The sequence below is a fragment of the Hyla sarda genome, chromosome 4 (genome assembly GCF_029499605.1).
Source record: "Hyla sarda isolate aHylSar1 chromosome 4, aHylSar1.hap1, whole genome shotgun sequence".
NCBI classification, from domain to species: domain Eukaryota; kingdom Metazoa; phylum Chordata; class Amphibia; order Anura; family Hylidae; genus Hyla; species Hyla sarda.
The window spans coordinates 32597200-32620460 of record NC_079192.1 but is presented as its reverse complement, the minus strand read 5'-3'; the positions used below and the strand labels follow the sequence as shown (position 1 = coordinate 32620460).

The window sequence follows — 23261 nt, the reverse complement described above, 5'->3', positions numbered from 1 at the left end:
TTCATCAATGAAGCCCTAAATGACATATAAACATGGGCACATATGGGCGCTGTCGTACACTTTTGCTATATTTTTCCTATTTGGGCACTGTATGTCGGTTTTATTTGAGCATAGTATAGACGTATGATTTTAGCATTACATGACGGTTGTATACAGTAAACATAGTTTTGTATGATTTAGCTAGTGTATATTGGGTTTCTACTATATGGATATATATGGACAACATATTATGTAGGCACTGTATGTGGGTGTCCAGTTATTTGGGCTTTATATTGTCTTATTTTTTGGCCACTCTATGGTTTTGTTCTATAGTTGGTGCAATGTCATTTAGGGCACTGTATGGCATTATTATGTGGGCTGTGTATTGTCTTTTTGGGAGGCTGTATGACACTGTTATATGTGTTTAAGGCCATTGGGAGACACAATTTTATGGTCTCTACTCTCTATAATATCTTTTAAGAGACTGTATGACACTGTTATATGGGATGTACAGGGTTGGCCAATTATATGGATACACCTTAATAAAATGGGAATGGTTGGTGATATTAACTTCCTGTTTGTGGCACATTAGTATATGTGAGGGGGGAAACTTTTCAAGATGGGTGGTGACCATGGAGGCCACTTTGAAGTCGGCCATTTTGAATCCAACTTTTGTTTTTTCAATAGGCAGAGGGTCATGTGACACATCAAACTTATTGGGAATTTCACAAGAAAAACAATGATCTGCTTGGTTTTAATGTAACTTTATTCTTTCATGAGTTATTTACAAGTTTCTGACCACTTATAAAATGTGTTCAATGTGCTGCCCATTGTGTTGGATTGTCAATGCAACCCTCTTCTCTATATACTGCTATATACTACTATATACACCGCAGGAGAAATGCTAGCACAGGATTGCAGTATCCATATACACTGCTATATACTACTATATACACCGCAGGAGAAATGCTAGCACAGGCTTCCAGTATTCATATACACTGCTATATACTACTATATACACCGCAGGAGAAATGCTAGCACAGGCTTCCAGTATCTGTATACACTGCTATATACTACTATATACACCGCAGGAGAAATGCTAGCACAGGCTTCCAGTATCCGTATACACTGCTATATACTACTATATACACCGCAGGAGAAATGCTAGCACAGGCTTCCAGTATCCGTATACACTGCTATATACTACTATATACACCTGCAGGAGAAATGCTAGCACAGGCTTCCAGTATCCATAGTTTCAGGTGCTGCAGAATGGGCAAAACAAAAATTGGAACAGGACCCTCAGTTTCCGCAGAAGATTTTGTTCAGTGATGAGGAAACTTTTATGTGAATGGTGAAGTTAACAAACAAATCCACCGCTATTGGTCTGACACTAACCCACATTGGATAGATCCCTCCAAGACTGTTGGAACACAAAAATTGATGGTATGGTGTGGTATATGGGGTACAAAGATAGTGGGGTCATTCTTCATCAATGGAAACCTCAAGGCCACTGGATATGTGAAATTGCTACATGATGATGTGTTTTCCTCTTTATGCACTGAAGCTGGAACGTTCCCCGAGTTTTTCCAGCAAGATGGTGACCACCACATTATGGGTGTCAGGTCCGAGCATTCCTAGATGAACAGTTTCCTGGAAAGTGGATTGGTCGTCGTGGGCCAGTTGAATGGCCCCCAAGGTCTCCTGATCTGACCCCCTTAGACTTTTATCTTTGGGGTCATCTGAAGGCAATTGTCTATGCTGTGAAGATACGAGATGTGCAGCACCTGAAACTACGGATACTGGAAGCCTGTGCGAGCATTTCTCCTGCGGTGTATATAGTAGTATATAGCAATGTATACAGATACTGGAAGCCTGTGCTAGCATTTCTACTGCGGTGTATATAGTAGTATATAGTAGTGTATATGGATACTGGAAGCCTGTGCTAGCATTTCTCCTGCGGTGTATATAGTAGTATATAGCAGTGTGTATGGATACTGGAAGCCTGTGCTAGCATTTCTCCTGCAGTGTATATAGTAGTATACAGCAGTGTATACGGATACTGGAAGCCTGTGCTAGCATTTCTCCTGCGGTGTATATAGTAGTATATAGCAGTGTATACGGATACTGGAAGCCTGTGCAAGCATTTCTCCTGTGGTGTATATAGTAGTATATAGCAGTGTATACGGATACTGGAAGCCTGTGCTAGCATTTCTCCTGCGGTGTATATAGTAGTATATAGCAGTGTATACGGATACTGGAAGCCTGTGCTAGCATTTCTCCTGCGGTGTATATAGTAGTATATAGCAGTGTATACGGATACTGGAAGCCTGTGCTAGCATTTCTCCTGCAGTGTATATAGTAGTATATAGCAGTGTATACGGATACTGGAAGCCTGTGCTAGCATTTCTCCTGCGGTGCATATAGTAGTATATAGTAGTATATAGAGAAGAGGGTTGCATTGACAATCCAACACAATGGGCAGCACATTGAACACATTTTATAAGTGGTCAGAAACTTGTAAATAACTCATGAAAGAATAAAGTTATGTTAAAACCAAGAACATCATTGTTTTTCTTGTGAAATTCCCAATAAGTATCATGTGTCACATGACCCTCTTCCTATTGAAAAAACAAAAGTTGGATTCAAAATGGCCGACTTCAAAATGGCCGCCATGGTCACCGCCCATCTTGAAAAGTTTCCCCCCTCACATATACTAATGTGCCACAAACAGGAAGTTAATATCACCAACCATTCCCATTTTATTAAGGTGTATCCATATAAATGGCCCACCCTGTATATTGGGGAAGATTTATCAAAACCTGTCCAGAGGAAAAGTTGCTCAGTTTCCCATAGCAACCAATCAGATCGCTGCTTTCATTTTTAAGCGGCCTTTTCAAAAATGAAAGCAGCGATCTATATATATATATATATATATATATATATATATATATATATACACACCCACACATATATTTTTCCACAGTATGAGACTTTTATTTGGGTAACATATAGTTGTATTTACAGCTCATGCTGCCCTCCGCTCTCGTACTGTATACCCCCCATTAAGTAGATTCCATAAACACCAGAGCATTGTTTATGCAGATCTGTCTCACATACACAGCAAAAAACTTTTGAATTACATATGGATTCTGTTGCAGTGAATTTACAGTGGATCTCCCCCTCAATATACAGAATGTGTGGATCAGTCACAAATCTACAACATTAATGGAGGAGATTAATCAAATTGTGGTGCTGTACAGTCCTAAAGTCCCCTCAGGTAGAGTCCCTCAAGTCCACAGGGCTCTCCTGCAGGGTCTCCCTAGGTCATTATTATGGTTTCTATTGTACATTAATGCTGTATATTTATTATCTGTATTGTACAAAGAATATAAACTATGTATAAAGGTTATTAGGATGTTTAAACTGTATAGGACCTTCCTAAGGTCATGTGATTCGATCACCTGATACCCAGAGTTCTAGAGGCACAGGTAACCATAGGCAACCAGCTACCAATGGGATTAGTCCATCCCCTGATATATAAAGGGGTGTAGTCTCCACACTAGCTCTCTCCTCTCTTGGTTCCTGCTCTCCTAACAAGCAAGCACCAGTCCTGTACAAGTTCACTCCAGTCCTGTACAAGTTCGCACCAGTCCTGTACAAGTTCACTCCAGTCCTGTACAAGTTCGCACCAGTCCTGTACAAGTTCGCACCAGTCCTGTACAAGTTCACTCCAGTCCTGTACAAGTTCGCACCAGTCCTGTACAAGTTCACTCCAGTCCTGTACAAGTTCGCACCAGTCCTGTACAAGTTCGCACCAGTCCTGTACAAGTTCGCACCAGTCCTGTACAAGTTCGCACCAGTCCTGTACAAGTTCGCACCAGTCCTGTACAAGTTCGCACCAGTCCTGTACAAGTTCGCACCAGTCCTGTACAAGTTCGCACCAGTCCTGTACAAGTTCGCACCAGTCCTGTAAAAGTTCGCACCAGTCCTGTACAAGTTCGCACCAGTCCTGTACAAGTTCAGTCCAGTCCAGCTAGGCCAATGCCTACAAGTCTGCAGCCACATCTAATCTGTAAGTCTCATCTATGTCTACAAGTCAAGTCTCTACTGTCCCTACCAAAGTCATAACAGTAGTACAGTGTCCTGCATCATAATTATCACTACAAGTCCAAGCAAGCCCGAGAGGTTCTCTGTGTCACCTCTGTGGAAGTTGGCTGTATGTAAAGACTGTTTTCTGCCTTCTTCAGTAAAGTTCCAGTTGCATCACAACCTGCTTAGGATTCTTATTTAACCCCTTAAGGACCAAGGACGTACCGGTACGTCCTTGGTCCTGCTCTTCTGATATAACGTGGGGTTACACAGTAACCCCGCGTCATATCATGGCGGGCCCGGCGTCATAGTGAAGCCGGGACCCGCCTCTAATAGCGCGCAGCGCCGATCGCGGCGCCGCGCGCTATTAACCCTTTAGCCGCGCGCTCAGAGCTGAGCCGCGCGGCTAAAAGTGAAAGTTCCCGGCTAGCTCAGTCGGGCTGTTCGGGATAGCCGCGGCTAATCGCGGCATCCCGAACAGCTGACAGGACAGCGGGAGGGCCCCTTACTGCCTCCTCGCTGTCCGATCGCCGAATGACTGCTCAGTGCCTGAGATCCAGGCATGAGCAGTCATGCGGCAGAATCGTTGATCACTGGTTTCTTATGAGAAACCAGTGATCAACATAGAAGATCAGTGTGTGCAGTGTTATAGGTCCCTATGGGACCTATAACACTGCAAAAAAAAAAGTGAAAAAAAAAAGTGAATAAAGATCATTTAACTCCTCCCCTATTAAAAGTTTGAATCACCCCCCTTTTCCAATAATAAAAAAAACACAGTGTAAATAAAAATAAACATATATGGTATCACCGCGTGCGTAAATGTCTGAATTATAAAAATATATCATTAATTAAACCGCTCGGTCAATGGCGTGCGCGCAAAAAAATTCCAAAGTCCAAAATAGTGCATTTTTGGTCACTTTTTATATCATTTAAAAATGAATAAAAAGCGATCAATAAGTCATATCAATGCAAAAATGGTACCGTTAAAAACTTCAGATCACGGCGCAAAAAATGAGCCCTCATACCGCCCCATACACGGAAAAATAAAAAAGTTATAGGGGTCAGAAGATGACAATTTTAAACGTATTAATTTTCCTGCATGTAGTTATGATTTTTTCCAGAAGTCCGACAAAATCAAACCTATATAAGTAGGGGATCATTTTAATCGTATGGACCTACAGAATAAATATCAGGTGTCATTTTTACCGAAAAATGTACTACGTAGAAACGGAAGCCCCCAAAATTACAAAACAGCGTTTTTTTTTCAATTTTGTCGCACAATGATTTTTTTTCCCGCTTCACCGTAGATTTTTGGGCAAAATGACTGACGTCATTACAAAGTAGAATTGGTGGCGCAAAAAATAAGCCATCATATGGATTTTTAGGTGCAAAATTGAAAGATTTATGATTTTTTAAAGGCAAGGAGCAAAAAACGAAAATGCAAAAACGGAAAAACCCCCGGTCCTTAAGGGGTTAATATATGCCGTTTCTGGGTTGGTTGTCGGCGGTGCCCTACACCATATAACCACATCCTGGCGTCACGAACAGTAGGGGTTAATAGCATCTGGCCCCACTACCTACACCACTACACCCCGTGGTCCCGCCATACACCGTGGGTCACCACAACTTCCCTCTATATTACTATGTGTGTGGCAATGTGGCAAAACTTCAACTCCCAGCATGCACGCGGCATGCTGCAAGATGAAGTTAGCAACATCTGGAGGGCCAAAGTTTGACACCACTGATATAGACACTAAACTATATAACCCTACACTGAGTGCAGGGTTTTCTTCAGAAGCCATCCTGTAGTTTCCTTGTGCACAGGATCCTTGTAAGCTGAGTGCCAACTGCATGACTTGAATGTTTAAGATAGGGCACCACCAAATTCTGGGCAAGTGTAGAAAGAAGCCCCTATGTCTACCCAGGATACCATAAACAGCTCTATTAGGCTGGGTTCACATATATCAGACGTCCGGCACAGTTTCCCTTCGGCGTGCACCAGACAGAAACTGATGCTAGAACTGATCCCTTTCATTTCAATGGGACAGTTCAGTCATCCAGTTTTGACGCCAGATGGTTGGACACGCCGGACAGCACCGGACAGGGGAACACAGCTTGCTGCGTTCCTCTGTCTGCCGTCCAGAAATAATGGACGCCAAATGCCATACAACTGATGACAACTTGTCATCAGTTATGGCACCATTTGCGTTGAGATCTAGGGTGAGGCTCAGTTCACCTATGCCTGATACCGGACATATGTGAACCCAGCCTTACACAGCGGACAGTTGTGGTGACCCAGTACAGAATCACGTGTTCTTTTGTACTTCTGCCCATCCTGTGTGACAGATGCTGCATCAATGTCCGTCTTGGGCCAACATTCTTCGGGACTCTATATAACTCTAACTGTTATGCAATGGTTAATGTATTTTCTATGTGCTTGTCACCTTAAACCTGTTGTTAAGGACCTTGTTGTTAGGGGAGTATGCAGAGTTAAACCATGTGACTTATCTGCCCAATGGGACTGCTCCAAATCTGCCCCATATATAGTGAGGTCAGAGTTCAGTGCAGGGAGTTCTGAGGTACAGTTGAGAGAAGTGTGGAGTCTGTGAGGTGATTCTGAAGGAGGCATGAGGCCTAGTCCAGCAACCACGCATCTGCTACTCCTGCGCCTGGGTGAAAGTCAAAGCCTGGCGGTAAGCACTACAGTCTGGGGGATTTCATTCAAGTCAAATTCAGCAAGTCACCCAAGTTAGTCAAGTTCAAGTAACTACAGTCTAGCGTGGGTTGCATACAAGTCAAGTCAGTCATATACAGCACAATCAAGTATAAGTCCCAGCAAACCGATAAGCTTCCCTTTCATGCTAATCTGAGCTGTAATGGATTGTACCATCTTTCCAACCGCAGCAAATCAAGCCTGTTATCTGTTAACTTGCATCGGAGTAATTATTTTCCCCGTGCCTGGCACAGGAGAAGCTGGTCTACCTCTGGTGGTTTATAGGTCAACCACGCCCTGGCGTTACGAAAAGGTTAAAGGAGTTATCCAGAAAAAAAAATGTTTTTATATATCAACTGGCTCCAGAAAGTTAAACAGATTTGTATATTACTTCTATTAAAAAATCTTGATCCTTTCAGTACTTATGAGCTTCTGAAGTTAAGGTTGTTCTTTTCTGTCTTAGTGCTCTCAGATGACACGTGTCTCGGGAACCGCCCAGTTTTGAAGCAAATCCCTATAGCAAACCTCTTCTAAACTGGGTGGTTCCCGAGATATGTGTCATCTGAGAGCACTAAGACAGAAAAGAACAACCTTAACTTCAGAAGCTCATAAGTACTGAAAGGATTAAGATTTTTTTTATAGAAGTAATTCACAATTCTGTTTAACTTTCTGGAGCCAGTTGATATATATAAAAAAGTTTTTTCCTGGATAACCCCTTTAATACACACATTACCCTCACCTGACACCACACAATCACCGTGTGTAATAGGCCCCAGCCATTGGCCAATGAATGATATAAGCAAACCTCTGCACAGTCAATACAGCGATCATTTGAGCCGTATAATAAGTTGAATACATAAGAATCTAAAAATTCTGAAGCACAGAGCACTTTATATAAAATGATATTTCATGTGCTCCCATAGACAATGCATAGAGTATGTGCCGTCTCCCTTCTATGCAGCTGGGAGAACCAGGGCCCTGTTCTGAAGATCACAGGGGTCCCAGCAGTTGGACTCCCTCACGATCAGACACTTATCCCCTTTTGTTCTAGTAAATAGAGTGTGCGCTGCCGTTCTATTCCCTAGAGCAGCGTTTCCCAACCAGGGTGCCCCCGGTTGTTGCAAAACTACAACAGCCTGCAGATCCATTTTCTTGCTATTAGACTGACTGTAGACAGCCAAACACTACTCATCAGTCCCATAGTTATCGAATCATCAAACGGAAAATGGAAAAGGACCTCATTCATCCAGGCGCTGCCGGTTAGGTCATCAGGTGCACAAAATGATGCAATGTATACCTTGGAATATTGTGTACCGTATTTATCGGCGTATAACACGCACTTTTTAGGCTAAAATTTTTAGCCTAAAGTTTATGTGCGTGTTATACGCCGATACACCCCCAGGAAAGGCAGGGGGAGAGAGGCCGTCGCTGCCCGCTTCTCTCCCCCTGCCTTCCCTGGGGTCTAGAGCCCTGCTGCCGGCCCTTCTCTCCCCCTAGCTATCGGCGCCGCTGCCCGTTCTGTCCCCCTGACTATCGGTGCCGGCGCCCCACTGCCGGCGCTGATAGCCAGGGGGAGAGAAGGGGCAGCGGCACCCATTGCCGGCGCCGCTGCCCCGTTGCCTCCCCCCATCCCCGGTGGCATAATTACGTCAGTGCGCCGCGCCGTGCAATGGGGCGCCGGCACCGATAGTCAGGGGGACAGATCGGGCAGCGGCGCCGATAGCCAGGGGGAGAGAAGGGCCGGCAGCAGGGCTCTAGACCCCAGGGAAGGCAGGGGAAGAGAAGCGGGCAGCGACGGCCTCTCTCCCGCTGCCTTTCCTGGGGGTGTATCGGGGTATACATGCGCACACACGCACCCTCATTTTACCATGGATATTTGGGTAAAAAACTTTTTTTACCCAAATATCCTTGGTAAAATGAGGGTGCGTGTTATAGGCCGGTGCGTGGTATAACCCGATAAATACGGTACATGAAAGTTTATTTAAAAATAATAAACAACATACAGATTACGCGTTTCGAGGGTGACTCCCCTCTTCCTCAGATCAGGTGTGCACCCTCGAAACGCCTAATCTGTCACCCTCGAAACGCGTAATCTGTATGTTGTTTATTATTTTTAAATTTTCATGTATACAATATTCGAAGGTATACATTGCATCATTTTGTGCACCTGATGACCTAACCGGCAGCGCCTGGATGAATGAGGTCCTTTTCCATTTTCCGTTTGATGACTACGTCAGGACGTATGTGCCTGTGACCTCCGGCTTGCAGCCCTCCCTTGGACATCAGTGAGTACCCCTATATGGGGTGATATGCGTTACTTCTATTTACCTATCTGGTGAGCAGCCACCTATAAGTGCCGTGGGTTTCTCCCACATTTACACTTGCTGTTTGTGTTTAAGGGTAATACACGAGGCGCCGTTCCCCGGTCTTTTTTCTTTCTATTTATTTCATAGTTATCGAATGGAATAGTGGTCGAGCCTGCGTGCCGCTGCTCCATTCACGCAGAGAACAAGGGACCTCCATCCTTGTGATCAGTGGGGGTCCCAGCTGTCAGCTTATCACCTATCCTATATAGCACATGCCCGTATTACCCATCCTATGTGGTAGAGTTGCATTGTGAGAACCCAGAAATCTCTTTAATTTGCCCAGAACTGAGCCCTGTGCCAGAATAGAGGCAGATTCCTAAGAATAGCTGCAGAGCGCAGGAAGGGGGGGGGGGGGCAGCAGCGTCGACATCTGCAGAGCGTTTCTCATGGAGAAATGTTCTGCTCCAGGATTGTCATGTAATTGCCAGCTCCTAATTAACAGACAGGGCAGACGGAATGAATGGAGGATGTAAAAGTATAGTGAGGACGGGGAGGGGGGTCGCTTCACACCTGGGTTATGGATTTCATCAATACCCTTATATAGTAGAGACGTTCCATGTTAGAGGAGCCGGCCTTATATGGTCTGTGCTCTCCTCCAGGACAGACTCTCTGCACTGTGTACAGCCCAGCGGCTCCCTGCTGGAATGCATAGGGTTAAATCATCTGTCTATTTACCACGTGCTTCCAGACTAGTAAATATGTAATGTATTTTATGCTCGCTGTACCTGGTCCCCACCCACATGTCAGGAGCACGCCACCACCGTATCTCACCCAAGTATGCTCCCTCCTGTCTGTGTCACCCTAAAGTGGGAGGGACATACTCTTATGTTAACCAGTTGTTCTTCACTCCTGTCTGTTTCGCCCTGTGATGGGAGGAGCAGACTCCATATTACATAGCTCCTCCCTCCTGTCTATATCACCCTGTGGTGGGAGGAGAAGACTCCATGTCACATAGCTCCTCCCTCCTGTCTATATCACCCTGTGGTGGGAGGAGCAGACTCCATGTCACATAGCTCCTCCCTCCTGTCTGTGTCACCTTGTGGTGGGAGGAGCAGACTCCATGTCACATAGCTCCTCCCTCCTATCTGTGTCACCTTGTGGTGGGAGGAGCAGACTCCATGTCACATAGCTCCTCCCTCCTGTCTGTGTCACCTTGTGGTGGGAGGAGCAGACTCCATGTCACATAGCTCCTCCCTCCTGTCTGTGTCACCTTGTGGTGGGAGGAGCAGACTCCATGTCACTTGGCTCCTCACCCCTGTCTGTATCACTCTGTGGTGGGAGGAGTTGACTTTGTGTTACATAGTTCCTCCCTCCTGTCTATATCACCCTGTGGTGGGAGGAGCAGACTCCATGTCACATAGCTCCTCCCTTCTGTCTATATCACCTTGTGGTGGGAGGAGCAGACTCCATATAACAGCTCCTCCCTCCTGTCTGTATCACCTTGTGGTGGGAGGAGCAGACTCCATGTCACTTGGCTCCTCCCCCCTGTCTGTATCACTCTGTGGTGGGAGGAGTTGACTTTGTGTTACATAGTTCCTACCTCTTGTCTATGACACCCTGTTGTGGGAGGAACAGACAGAACGTTTTCTCTAAAATGAATAATATATTACGTAATAAGTTTGTGTTCACCTCCAGAGTATTCCACGCCATCAGATACCTCGTAAAATCAGAGAACAAGAGTAATCTTCCCAAGGAAAATATTTTTGGCACTGTATAAATATTTCCCTATAAAACGTGACTTTTATGTGATGTATGAAACATTTCTGTAAAGTTATCCTTTCTTAGCTCGCTTTCTCTTCTTAGTGATTCCTAACATTTATTTCTACTGAATTCATATAAATCAAAATCTTTCAACAGACATACACCGATCGCCCATGACATTAAATCCACCTGCCTAATATTGTGTATCTCCCCTCGTACTCTGACCCATGGAGGCCTGAACTACGCAAGACCTATGAAGAAGTCCTGTAAGTTGTGAGGTGCGGCCTCCATGGATGGGACTTGTTTCTCCATCACATCCCACAGATGATCCATCAAATTGAGATCTGGGGAATATGGAGGCTAAGGCTGCATTCACATTACATTTAGGCACTACAGCTGCTGGGACCGGCATTCACTTTATTCACCCATTCACTTTATTGAGCCCCGTACCCGGTTTTGTGACCAGACCTAAAACTGTAGTATACCACGGTGTTAAGTCTGGTCACAAAACCGGATACGGGGCAAAAATGAGCCGACCAGAGTCACTATCTGACTGCAGTCGGCTCATTAAAGTGAATGGGTTCCAGCAATGGTCCGGCTGGGATACGCGAGCTTCTGGTTTTGACATTTCCCAGCCGGACCCGGCAGCCGTAGTGCCTAAATGTAATGTGAATGCAGCCTAAGTCACCACCTTAGGTCACGTATCTCATTGCTGAACAATATCTAGAGTGTGGCCGGGGGCAGTATCCTGCTGAAAGGCCACTGCGATAATGGGGTCCTGCTGCCAAGAAGGTGATGGGGACTGGGTCTGTACAATGGTTAGGTAGGTGGTACGTCAGGGCTCAAGTCCTGCAGGTACCTGTCACAGTAACATCCACATGATGCCAGGACACAAGGTTCCCAGCAGAATGTTGTCCATCACTCTGCCCCCACCGGCTTGTCTCCTTCCCATAGTGCCTCCTGGTGCCATCTCTTCCCCAAGTGACGCACCCGTCCATCCACAAGATGGAGAACGTGATCCATCCTGCCAGGTGTTTCCTTCCATTGCTTTCAGCAATGGACAGGGGTCAGCATGGGCACTCTGACTGGTCCGTGGCTACACAGCCTCATACATGGCAAGCTGTGATGCCCCATGTGATCTGACACTTTCATTTCATAGCCAACAGGAACTTTTTAAACAATTTATGCTACAGTAGCCATTTTGTGAGATTGGACCGCTCCCCATGGGCACCCATGACCTGTAGCCAGTAATCTAGTTGTCCTCACATTTTGCTTTTGCCAAAGTCATTTAGAACCTTACACTTCCCAATTTTTTTCCTGCTTCCAACAAATCATCTTCAATAACTGACTGTCCAATTGCTGCCTAATATTTCCCATCCCTGACAGACGCCATTGTTACCAGAAAATCAGTGTTTTTTCACTTTATCTATGGTCCACATCACTGTATACAGGAAGATGTATAACTTATACCAGCTGTACATATATAATTATATACAGTATATACCCAGGTTATACCAGCATGGTCCATATCACTATATACAGTATATATAACTTATACCAGCTGTACATATATAATTATATACAGTATATACCCAGGTTATACCAGCATGGTCCATATGACTATATACAGGAGATATTTAACGTATACCAGCTGTACATATATAATTATATATACAGTATATACCCAGGTTATACCAGCATGGTCCATATAACTATATACAGGAGATATACAACTCATACCAGCTGTACATATATATTATATACAGTATATACCCAGGTTATACCAGCATGGTTCACATCATTATATACAGGAGATATATAACTTATACCAGCTGTACATATAGTTATATACAGTATATACCCAGGTTATACCAGCATGGTCCATATCACTATATACAGAAGATATATAACTTATACCAGCTGTACATATATCATTATATACAGTATATACCCAGGTAATACCGGCATGACCCATATCACTATATATAGAAGATCTTTAGTTGTATAGTCATACTGTTGTAAGGCACCTTTTAAGATGACCATACACATTAGATCAGACTTTAAGGAGCATTCCAGTTTATGAAAATACACAGGATAGGGGATAAGTGTCTGGTCGCTGTCTGTCTGATTGTTGGGACACCCCGCGATCTCCTGCATGGCACCTCGGCTCTCCCCATGAATGAAGCTGTGTCGACTCTGTGCCAACATGCCCCCTCCATGCATCTCCATGAGAAGACACACAGGAGCGCTGTACCTCTGGCTCTTCCATAGAGATGCATTGAGGGGCCAACACGCCGGCCGCTTCGTGCCGTGTTTGACACACTTCATTCATGGGAAGAGCCATGCACCAAGCAGGAAATCGAGGATGGCCCCAGCAGTCAGATACCCCGTAACCAGAACACTTATCCCCTATACTGAGCTTAAATCCTATAATCTCCAGAACAGGAGAACCAAATCTCTCCAAAAATTGGTAACAGATTCTCCCATGAGAACGGAGCAGCAGTTGTGTGTGTGCCCTGTGGCTGCATTCAGTCTCTATGAGAACTTCCGAAGATAGCCGAATACAATGTTTGACTATCTTTGGTGGCTCCCATAGAGAATGAAGGAGCAGCAGGACATGCACACACAATCTCTGCTCCATTCTTAGGGGATTCTCACTTCCCTGTTCTGGAAATAATTATCCCCTTTCCAAGTATTTGGGCAAACACCCTTAATGTAACCTTTTACTGGGCGACCATGTGTAGTGAAGAAACAGGCACAGGTGCTCAGGTGGAGTCTACCACACACAGTTGTGCCAACACTTTTGTTTTTGGGGGGGATAGCCATCAGCTATCGACCTTGTATGGGCCCCTTTAGATTGAAGCAGATTGATGGCTGAACAATTGTGGGAAAAAATGATCAAATTGACAAGTTATTCATGTTAGCCATACATGACCAATGATGCCTGATGAAGGACGAACAATGTTTCTGGGAATGTTCTGAGACCTTTCCTTACAGCTGTACTCCGCTGCTCAGCGTTTGGAACAAACTGTTCCGAACGCTGGAGCCGGCACCGGGAGCTCGTGACGTCATAGCCCCGCCCCTAATTATGTCACACCCCCGCCCACTCAATGCAAGTCTATGGGAGGAGGCGTGACAGCCATCACGTCCCCTCCCATAGGCTTGCATTGAGGGGGAATGACGTCATGAGAGGCCGGGGCTACCGGCGCCGACTCCAGCGTTCGGAACAGTTTGTTCCAAATGCTGAGCAGCTGAGTACCCCTTTAATGATCATTTATGGAGGAAAGATCTTTGATTAAACTATCACCCGAAAATTTCTCTGGCAGAGGTTTACCCCACATTTCTCCATTCTCAGTTGGCCGCTCATACTTGGATCAGGAGAACATTATTGACAGCAGACAAGAGTTTCTAAAGAACTTGTACTTTTTTGGTCTTTACCGTACAACACTGTACTGTTGTCATGTCATCAATGAAATCCTTTCACACTTTCCAGCTATACATGATGTATGTCATTCATAGACCACATGTGAACATGCTGCCAAACCACAGGTGCCCATTAGAAAAGTCAGAACGACGCCCACATCGAGTGGAATCCATCTACAACATTGCCTAATGGTAAAAGGGCTATGCTGGTTGGATAAGAGCAATTGTAAACCTGGAATGAAATTCAATCTGCCTCTCAAGTCCTCCCAAGCATTTGAAGGGAGGTCTGCTTTTCACCAACACTTGTCTCCAGATACCTTCTAAGGCAAATTTAGTTATTGGTAAGGGGGTGGGAGAATTCAACCACTCAGGACCCTCATCTTCCATAACCTAGAGTCAAACTTCTGTATCCAAAACCACTGGACCTCCAGACAGTAGATGACAATGAAAATAATAATTTTCCATTCATTTTAAAGGGTTCCTATGGTTCACTATAGTTTTCTTCCCATAAAGAACTCATTTTGAGGGCTCTATGATCAACTTTTGGAACGCAATGCAAAATGTGGTTGTCCACACTGTGTCAACCACATTGGTCAAAACTGAATCAATCTAGGTATCCCTTCTGTAAATAACATATCACAGGTTCTCTGAAGGTAACATAAGAGCAAACTTAGTCAAATCTGCCGATTCTGGCATCACCAGCCCACTGTCTTATTTATATGATGGTGTCCAAACTCAATTGCTGTTTGCTGAAAGAGCATTCGCCAACAAGAACAACAGGACCACCAAAAAACAATTGTTCTGAGGGTCGACCTTCCAGCTAGACAAAACTAGATCATGTCTCCCTAATCTGTATTGTAGATGTGTCTGCTATGCCTCTGCCATCTTCATCCTCTTTTAGCATTACCCAGAAAGAAGGAACATCACAACAACCATTTTTTATCACTTATGGGGTTCTCATTTGGTCATAGAGTCACTCAGGTTTTTAATGATACATAGCCTCTACCCCCTTCTGACTCTGTAAAGAAAACAAAGAACCTGGTCTGGTGGTTCTTAGCTTGGTTATTAGCTATGATCCCTCAGCTATGATCTGCTTATACCGTATCCCTGTAAATCTATACCGCTACTATTATCATTGATATAACCATGTTTACAAATCATATTCAGTAAATAAAATTCAATCATATTCCAAGATATCTGCCTTGGTTATCAACGTTCAGAAGTCTGGTTTAGTATGGCGTTATTGCAAGTCAAGAAAACACACTTATATTTCCCATTACTGATGAACTTATGAGTCAACCTTCAAGTGTAGACCCTAGTACTGATAACTTGTCCTGATAAACCTATAAGAGTCGGCAGCATACACCACCCCCATTACCTTGGACGGTCATCATATATGATCCAAGGAGCCACAGAAAGTTCCTACCTACCTAACTGCAATCATCTATATCTTCTCCTTATGAACCCAACATCACCATTAGAAGTTAGAACAGAAGTAGTGGTCCATCCAGGAAATGAAAATAATGTAAAATAGTTGGCGGGAATAGGTTTAGTCATTGAGGAATATATATGAATGGGCCTCAATCCCATAAGCACAGACATAACATGAATGGCAGCTCTTGAGGTGTAGCAGACATCAGTAGGATCAGCCGAGCTTTCAAGCAAAATCAACAATCTGTCAACAAACAAGTGTATTCTACTGTTGTGAAACCAATCCATCACGTAACAAGAATCCCGCTATCATTCCAGAATATGACACACAAGGCAGAAAATAGATACATTAATAAAGTGCTAGCTCATCTACATCTCCAGGGAAAACTCCATTCCCAGAACAATAAGACACAGTGACTATTGGAATATTTATCAATAACACGCTGACACTTGAGGTATAGAATAATGACAATGACACTTGGCGTACAGGATAATGACACTTGGCGTACAGGATAATGACACTTGGGGTACAGGATAATGACACTTGGGGTACAAGATAATGACACACTAACACTTGGGGTACAGGATAATGACACTGACACTTGGGGTACAGGATAATGACACTGACACTTGGGGTTCAACATAATGACACTAACGCTTGAGGTACAGGATAATAACACTGACACTTGGGGAAAAGGGTAATGACACTGACACTTGGGGTACAGGATAATGACACTGACACTTGGAATGCAGGATAAGAACAGGCTGACACTTGGGGACAGGATAATGACGCTGACACTTGGGGTACAGGATAATGACACTGACACTTGGAATGCAGGATAATAACAGGCTGACACTTGGGGACAGGATAATGACACTGACACTTGGGGTACAGGATAATGACGCTTGGGGACAGGATAATGACACTGACACTTGGGGTACAGGATAATAACACTTGGGGTAAAGGGCATTGACACTGACACTTAGGGGACAGGATAATGACACACTGACACTTGGGGTACAGGATAAGAACACTTGGGGTATAGGGCATTGACACTGACACTTAGAGGACAGGATAATGACACACTGACACTTGGGGTACAGGATAAGAACACTCTGACACTTGGGGTACAGGATACAGACAAACTAATACTTGGGGTACAGGATAATGACACAGTGACACTTGGGGTACATGATAATGACACAGTGACACTTGGGGTACAGGATAATGACACTTGGGGTACAGGACAATGACACTGACACTTGGGGTACAGGATAATGACACTGACACTTGGGGTACAGGACAATGACACTAACACTTGGGGTACAGGATAATGACACTGACACATGGGGTACAGGATAATGACACTGACACTTGGGGTACAGGATAATGACACTGACACTTGGGGTACAAGATAATGACCCTGACACTTGGGGTACAGGATATGATTCTGACACTTGAGATATAAGATAAAGACACTGAAACTTGGGGTACAGGATAATGACACACTGACACTTGGGGTACAGGATAATGACACACTGACACTTGGGGTACAGGATAATGACACTGACACTTGGGGTACAGGACAATGACACTGACACTTGGGGTACAGGACAATGACACTGACACTTGGGGGTACAGGATAATGACACTGACACTTGGGGTTCAAGATAATGACCCTGACACTTGGGGTACAGGATAATGATACTGACACTTGAGGTACAAGATAATGACACTGACACATGAGGTACAAGATAATGACACTGACACTTGGAGTACAGGATAATGATACGGACACTTGGGGTACAAGATAATGACCCTGACACTTGGGGTACAGGATATGATTCTGACACTTGAGATATAAGATAAAGACACTGACACTTGGGGTACAGGATAATGACACACTGACACTTGGGGTACAGGATAATGGCACTGACACTTGGGGTACAGGATAATGAGATGCTGACACTTGGGGTACAGGACAATGACACTTGGGGTACAGGATAATGACACTTGGGGTACAGTATAATGACACACTGACACTTGGAGTACAGGATAATGATACGGACACTTGGGGTACAAGATAATGACCCTGACACTTGGGGTACAGGATAATGATTCTGACACTTGAGATATAAGATAACGACACTGACACTTGGGGTACAGGATAATGGCACTGACACTTGGGGTACAGGATAATGAGATGCTGACACTTGGGGTACAGGACAATGACACTTGGGGTACAGGATAATGACACCAACACTTGGGGTACAGGATAAGGACACTGACACTTGGGGTACAGGATAATGACACATTGACACTTGGGGTACAGGACAATGACACACTGACACTTGGGGTACAGGATAATGGCACTGATACTTGGGGTGCAGGATAATGACACCAACACTTGGGGTACAGGATAATGACACTGACACTTGGGGTACAGGATAATGCCATGGTGACACTTGGGGTACAGGATAATGACACTGACACTTGGGGTACAGGATTATGACTCACAAACACTTGGTATAGGATAATGGCACTAATACTTGGGTACATGATAATGACACTGACATTTGAGGTAAATGATAATGACACTGACACCTGGGGTACAGGATAATGACACAATGACACTTGGGGTACAGGACAATGACACTGACATTTGAGATACAGGATAATGACACTTGGGGTACAGGATAATGACACTTGGGGTACAGGATAGTGACACTGACACTTGGGGTACAGGAAAATGACACTGATACTTGGGGTACAGGGTACTGACACTCGGGGTACAGGATAATACCATGGTGACACTTGGAGTACAGGATAATGACACACTGACACTTGGGCTACAGGATAATGGCACTAATACTTGGGTACATGATAATTACACTGACACTTGAGATACAAGACAATGACACTCTGACATTTGGGGTACAGGATAATGACACTGACACTTGGGATACAGGATAATGACACTGACACTTGGGGTGCAGGATAACGACAAAATGACACTTGGGGTACAGGATAATGACACTTGGGGTACAGGATAATGATACTGATACTTGGGGTACAGGATAAGGACACTGACACTTGGGATACAGGATTATGACACTGACACCTGGGGTACAGGACAATGACACTGACACTTGGGGAACAGGACAATGACACTGACACTTGAGGTACAGGATAATGATACTGACACTTGGGGAACAGGACAATGACACTGACACTTGAGGTACAGGATAATGACGCTGACACTTGGGGTACAGGATAATGACGCTGACACTTTGGGTACAGGATAATGATAATGACACTTGGGGTACAGGATGATGACACTTGGGGTACAGGATAATGACACTGACACTTGGGGTACAGAATAATGACACCTAGGATACAGGACAATGACACTGACACTTGGGGTACAGGATAATGACACTGACACTTGGGGTGCAGGATAATGACACTGACACTTGGGGTACAGGATAATGACACAATGACACTTGGGGTACAAGATAAGGGCACTGACACTTGGGGAACAGGATAATGACACTTGGGGAACAGGACACTGACACTTGGGGTACAGGATAATGACGCTGACACTTGGGGAACAGGATAATGACAATGACACTTGGGGTGCAGGATAATGACACTTGGGGTACAGGACAATGACACTTGGGGTACAGGATAATCACACTTGCGGTACAGGATAATGACACTGACACTTAGGGTACAGGATAATGACACACTGACACTTGGGGTACAGGATAATGACACTTGGGGTACAGGATAATGACATGCTGACACTTGGGGTACAGGATAATGACACTTGGGGTACAGGATAATGACACTGACACTTGAGGTACAGGATAATGACACTTGGGGTACAGGATAATGACACTTGGGATACAGGATTATGACACTGACACTTGAGGTACAGGACAATAACACTGACACTTGGGGTACAGGATAATGACACTGACACTTGGGGTACAGGATACTGACACTTGGGGTACAGGATGATGACACTGACACTTGGGGTACATGGTAATGACACAGACACTTGGGGTACAGGATAATGACACTGAAACTTGGGGTACAGGATAATGACACTGAAACTTGGGGTACAGGATAATGACACTTGGGGTACAGGATAATGACAGTTGGGGTACAGGATGATGACACTGACACTTGGGGTACATGGTAATGACACAGAAACTTGGGGTACAGGATAATGACACTGAAACTTGGGGTACAGGATAATGACATTGAAACTTGGGGTACAGGATAATGACACTTGGGGTACAGGATAATGACACTTGGGGTACAGGATGATAACACTGACACTTGGGGTACATGGTAATGACACAGACACTTGGGGTACAGGATAATGACGCTGATACTTGGGGTCCAGGATAATGACGCTGACACTTGTTGTACAGGATAATGACACTTGGGGTACAGGATAATGACACTTGGGGTACAGGATAATGACACTGACACTTGGGGTACGGGATAATGACACTTGGGGTACAGGATAATGACACTTGGGGTACAGGATAATGACACTGACACTTGGGGTACGGGATAATGACACTTGGGGTACAGGATAATGACACTTGGGGTACAGGATAATGACACTGACACTTGGGGTACAGGATACTGACACTTGGGGTACAGGATAATGACACTTGGGGTACAGGATAATGACACTTGGGGTACAGGATAATGACACTGACACTTGGGGTACGGGATAATGACACTTGGGGTACAGGATAATGACACTTGGGGTACAGGATAATGACACTGACACTTGGGGTACAGGATACTGACACTTGGGGTACAGGATAATGACACTTTGGGTACAGGATAATGACACTTGGGGTACAGGATAATGACACTGACACTTGGGGTACAGGATAATGACACTGACACTTGGGGTACGGGACAATGACACTTGGGGTACAGGATAATGACACTTGGGGTACAGGATAATGACACTTGGTGTACAGGATAATGACACTGACACTTGGGGTACGGGATAATGACACTTGGGGTACAGGATAATGACACTTGGGGTACAGGATAATGACACTGACACTTGGAGTACAGGATACTGACACTTGGGGTACAGGATAATGACACTTGGGGTACAGGATACACTTAATACAATGCCAAGAGGTCCTCAGACTACCAACAATAAAGCAATGTAGTCCGACCGTAAACTCATAAAAATCTACAAGTCCCCAGAAAACCACCTCATCTGCAGCATCTACCCTACGATACACAAATACAACATCTCGGATTGTCATCTCCTGTGGTAACAGGTCCAGGCGCCGTCTACAGATGACCATTCGGATGGCAAGCTCTTGGGACGAGCTCCTCACCTTGTTCTTCACCTCCGCGCTGAGTCCATAGGCCGGGCCCCTGTTGAAGTGAGCAGCAGACATGTCGATCTTGTCCTGTAGCCGAGCTCCTTCAGAAGATGCTCTTAAAAACTCTTTCCTTCAACTTTTTAAATGTCTCATTATCCGGGAGATGTGTGTCTGCGGAGGGGCTGAGGGATTGGTTCAGTGTGTGGCCAATTGTCGAGCCGCATTCCCTGTGATGTCAACGTGTTGGTATTAAAAAAAAAAAAATAATGAAATATATATATATATATTTATATAGTGAGATATATCAGGACTGTGTCAGATTTTCCAACTTTGGAATTTTTTGGACTGATGATGGCAGAGAGAGAAGAGGGAGGGGGAGGAAGGAGGAAGCCAGACGGAGGATTGAGAAATTAAGATAGGGAATGAGGGGGAATGCAAACTACAAATAAAATTCAGGAGGGTGAGGAGACTTAAGGGTTAAACCGGGGGGGGGGGGGGGGGGGGGGAGAAGAACGAGCGAAAGGGCATAAATAAGAGAACTTATTGAGGACAACAACAGCTGATGAAGTGGAGAAGGATCTACTACCAACTAAGAGAGTTGTAAACTAGAGGTGCCTCCAGCTGTTGCAAAACTACAACTCCCAGCATGCCCGGACAGCCGAAGGCTGTCCGGGCATGCTGGGAGTTGTAGTTTTGTACCCTGAACTAGATTGTAAGCTCTGCCCTGAAATTCACTTTCCACCCCTCCACTTAGAGCGACAGGTCTAAGAAATCCATGATATCACCTCATCTAGACTTCAAATCCACCTCTACTTGTATATAGAGTCCTGGACTTATAAGGAGAGTATATGTCTGGAATTCCCTCACTGCCCGTATTATATACATCTCTATTTATTTTACTTCACTGAGAATAAGTGATCTATGGACAAATCTTAAGTGTTATGACCCATCTTATAATAGTAACTCAATTTCCTACCTCCCTGTAAGACCTGTAACCATCACCAGAGACACTTCTTTCCCGGCTCCTGATCCTCTTATTACCCTGTAACATCTTATTACAGTAACCCGGCTCCTGATCCTCTTATTACCCTATAACATCTTATTACAGTAACCCGGCTCCTGATCCTCTTATTACCCTATAACATCTTATTACAGTAACCCGACTCCTGATCCTCTTATTACCCTATAACATCTTATTACAGTAACCTGGCTCCTGATCCTCTTATCCCTATAACATATTATTACAGTAACCCGGCTCCTGATCCTCTTATTACCCTATAACATCTTATTACAGTAACCCGGCTCCTGATCCTCTTATTACCCTATAACATCTTATTACAGTAACCCGTCTCCTGATCCTCTTATTACCCTATAACATCTTATTACAGTAACCCGGCTCCTGATCCTCTTATTACCATATAACATCTTATTACAGTAACCCGGCTCCTGATCCTCTTATTACCCTATAACATCTTATTACAGTAACCCGGCTCCTGATCCTCTTATTACCCTATAACATCTTATTACAGTAACCCGACTCCTGATACTCTTATTACCCTATAACATCTTATTACACTAAACTGACTCCTGATCCTCTTATTACCCTATAACATCTTATTACAGTAACCTGGCTCCTGATCCTCTTATTACCCTATAACATCTTATTACAGTAACCCGGCTCCTGAGCCTCTTATTACCCCTATAACATCTTATTACAGTAACCCGACTCCTGATACTCTTATTACCCTATAACATCTTATTACAGTAACCCGGCTCCTGATACTCTTATTACCCTATAACATCTTATTACACTAAACTGACTCCTGATCCTCTTATTACCCTTTAACATCTTTTTACAGTAACCCGGCTCCTGATCCTCTTATTACCCTATAACATCTTATTACAGTAACCCGGCCCCTGTTCCTCTTATTACCCAATAACATATTATAACGGTAACCCGGCTCCTGATCCTCTTATTACCCTATAACATCTTATTACAGTAACCCGGCTCCTGATCCTCTTATTACCCTATAACATCTTATTACAGTAACCCGGCTCCTGATCCTCTTATTACCCTATAACGTCTTATTACAGTAACCCGGCTCCTGATCCTCTTATTACCCGTATAACATCTTATTACAGTAACCCGGCTCCTGATCCTCTTATTACCCCTATAACAT

At 44.3% G+C, this 23261-nt stretch overlaps 1 protein-coding gene across 2 annotated transcripts in view; it reads right to left on the bottom strand.

Annotated features, from left to right (window-relative positions):
- CNN1 (calponin 1) overlaps positions 1–21199 on the bottom strand; it is a 65893-nt gene extending 44694 nt beyond the window's left edge. Inside the window, exon 1 of one of the 2 annotated variants that reach the window (XM_056570420.1) lies at positions 21094–21199. In XM_056570420.1, coding sequence (XP_056426395.1) covers positions 21094–21156 — 63 coding nt within the window. In that variant the 5' untranslated portion in view covers positions 21157–21199. Of the gene's footprint in view, positions 1–3099; positions 3110–21093 lie in introns of those variants that run through there. The other variant, XM_056570427.1, reaches the window with a different exon arrangement.
- Positions 21200–23261: the final 2062 nt, after the last annotated feature.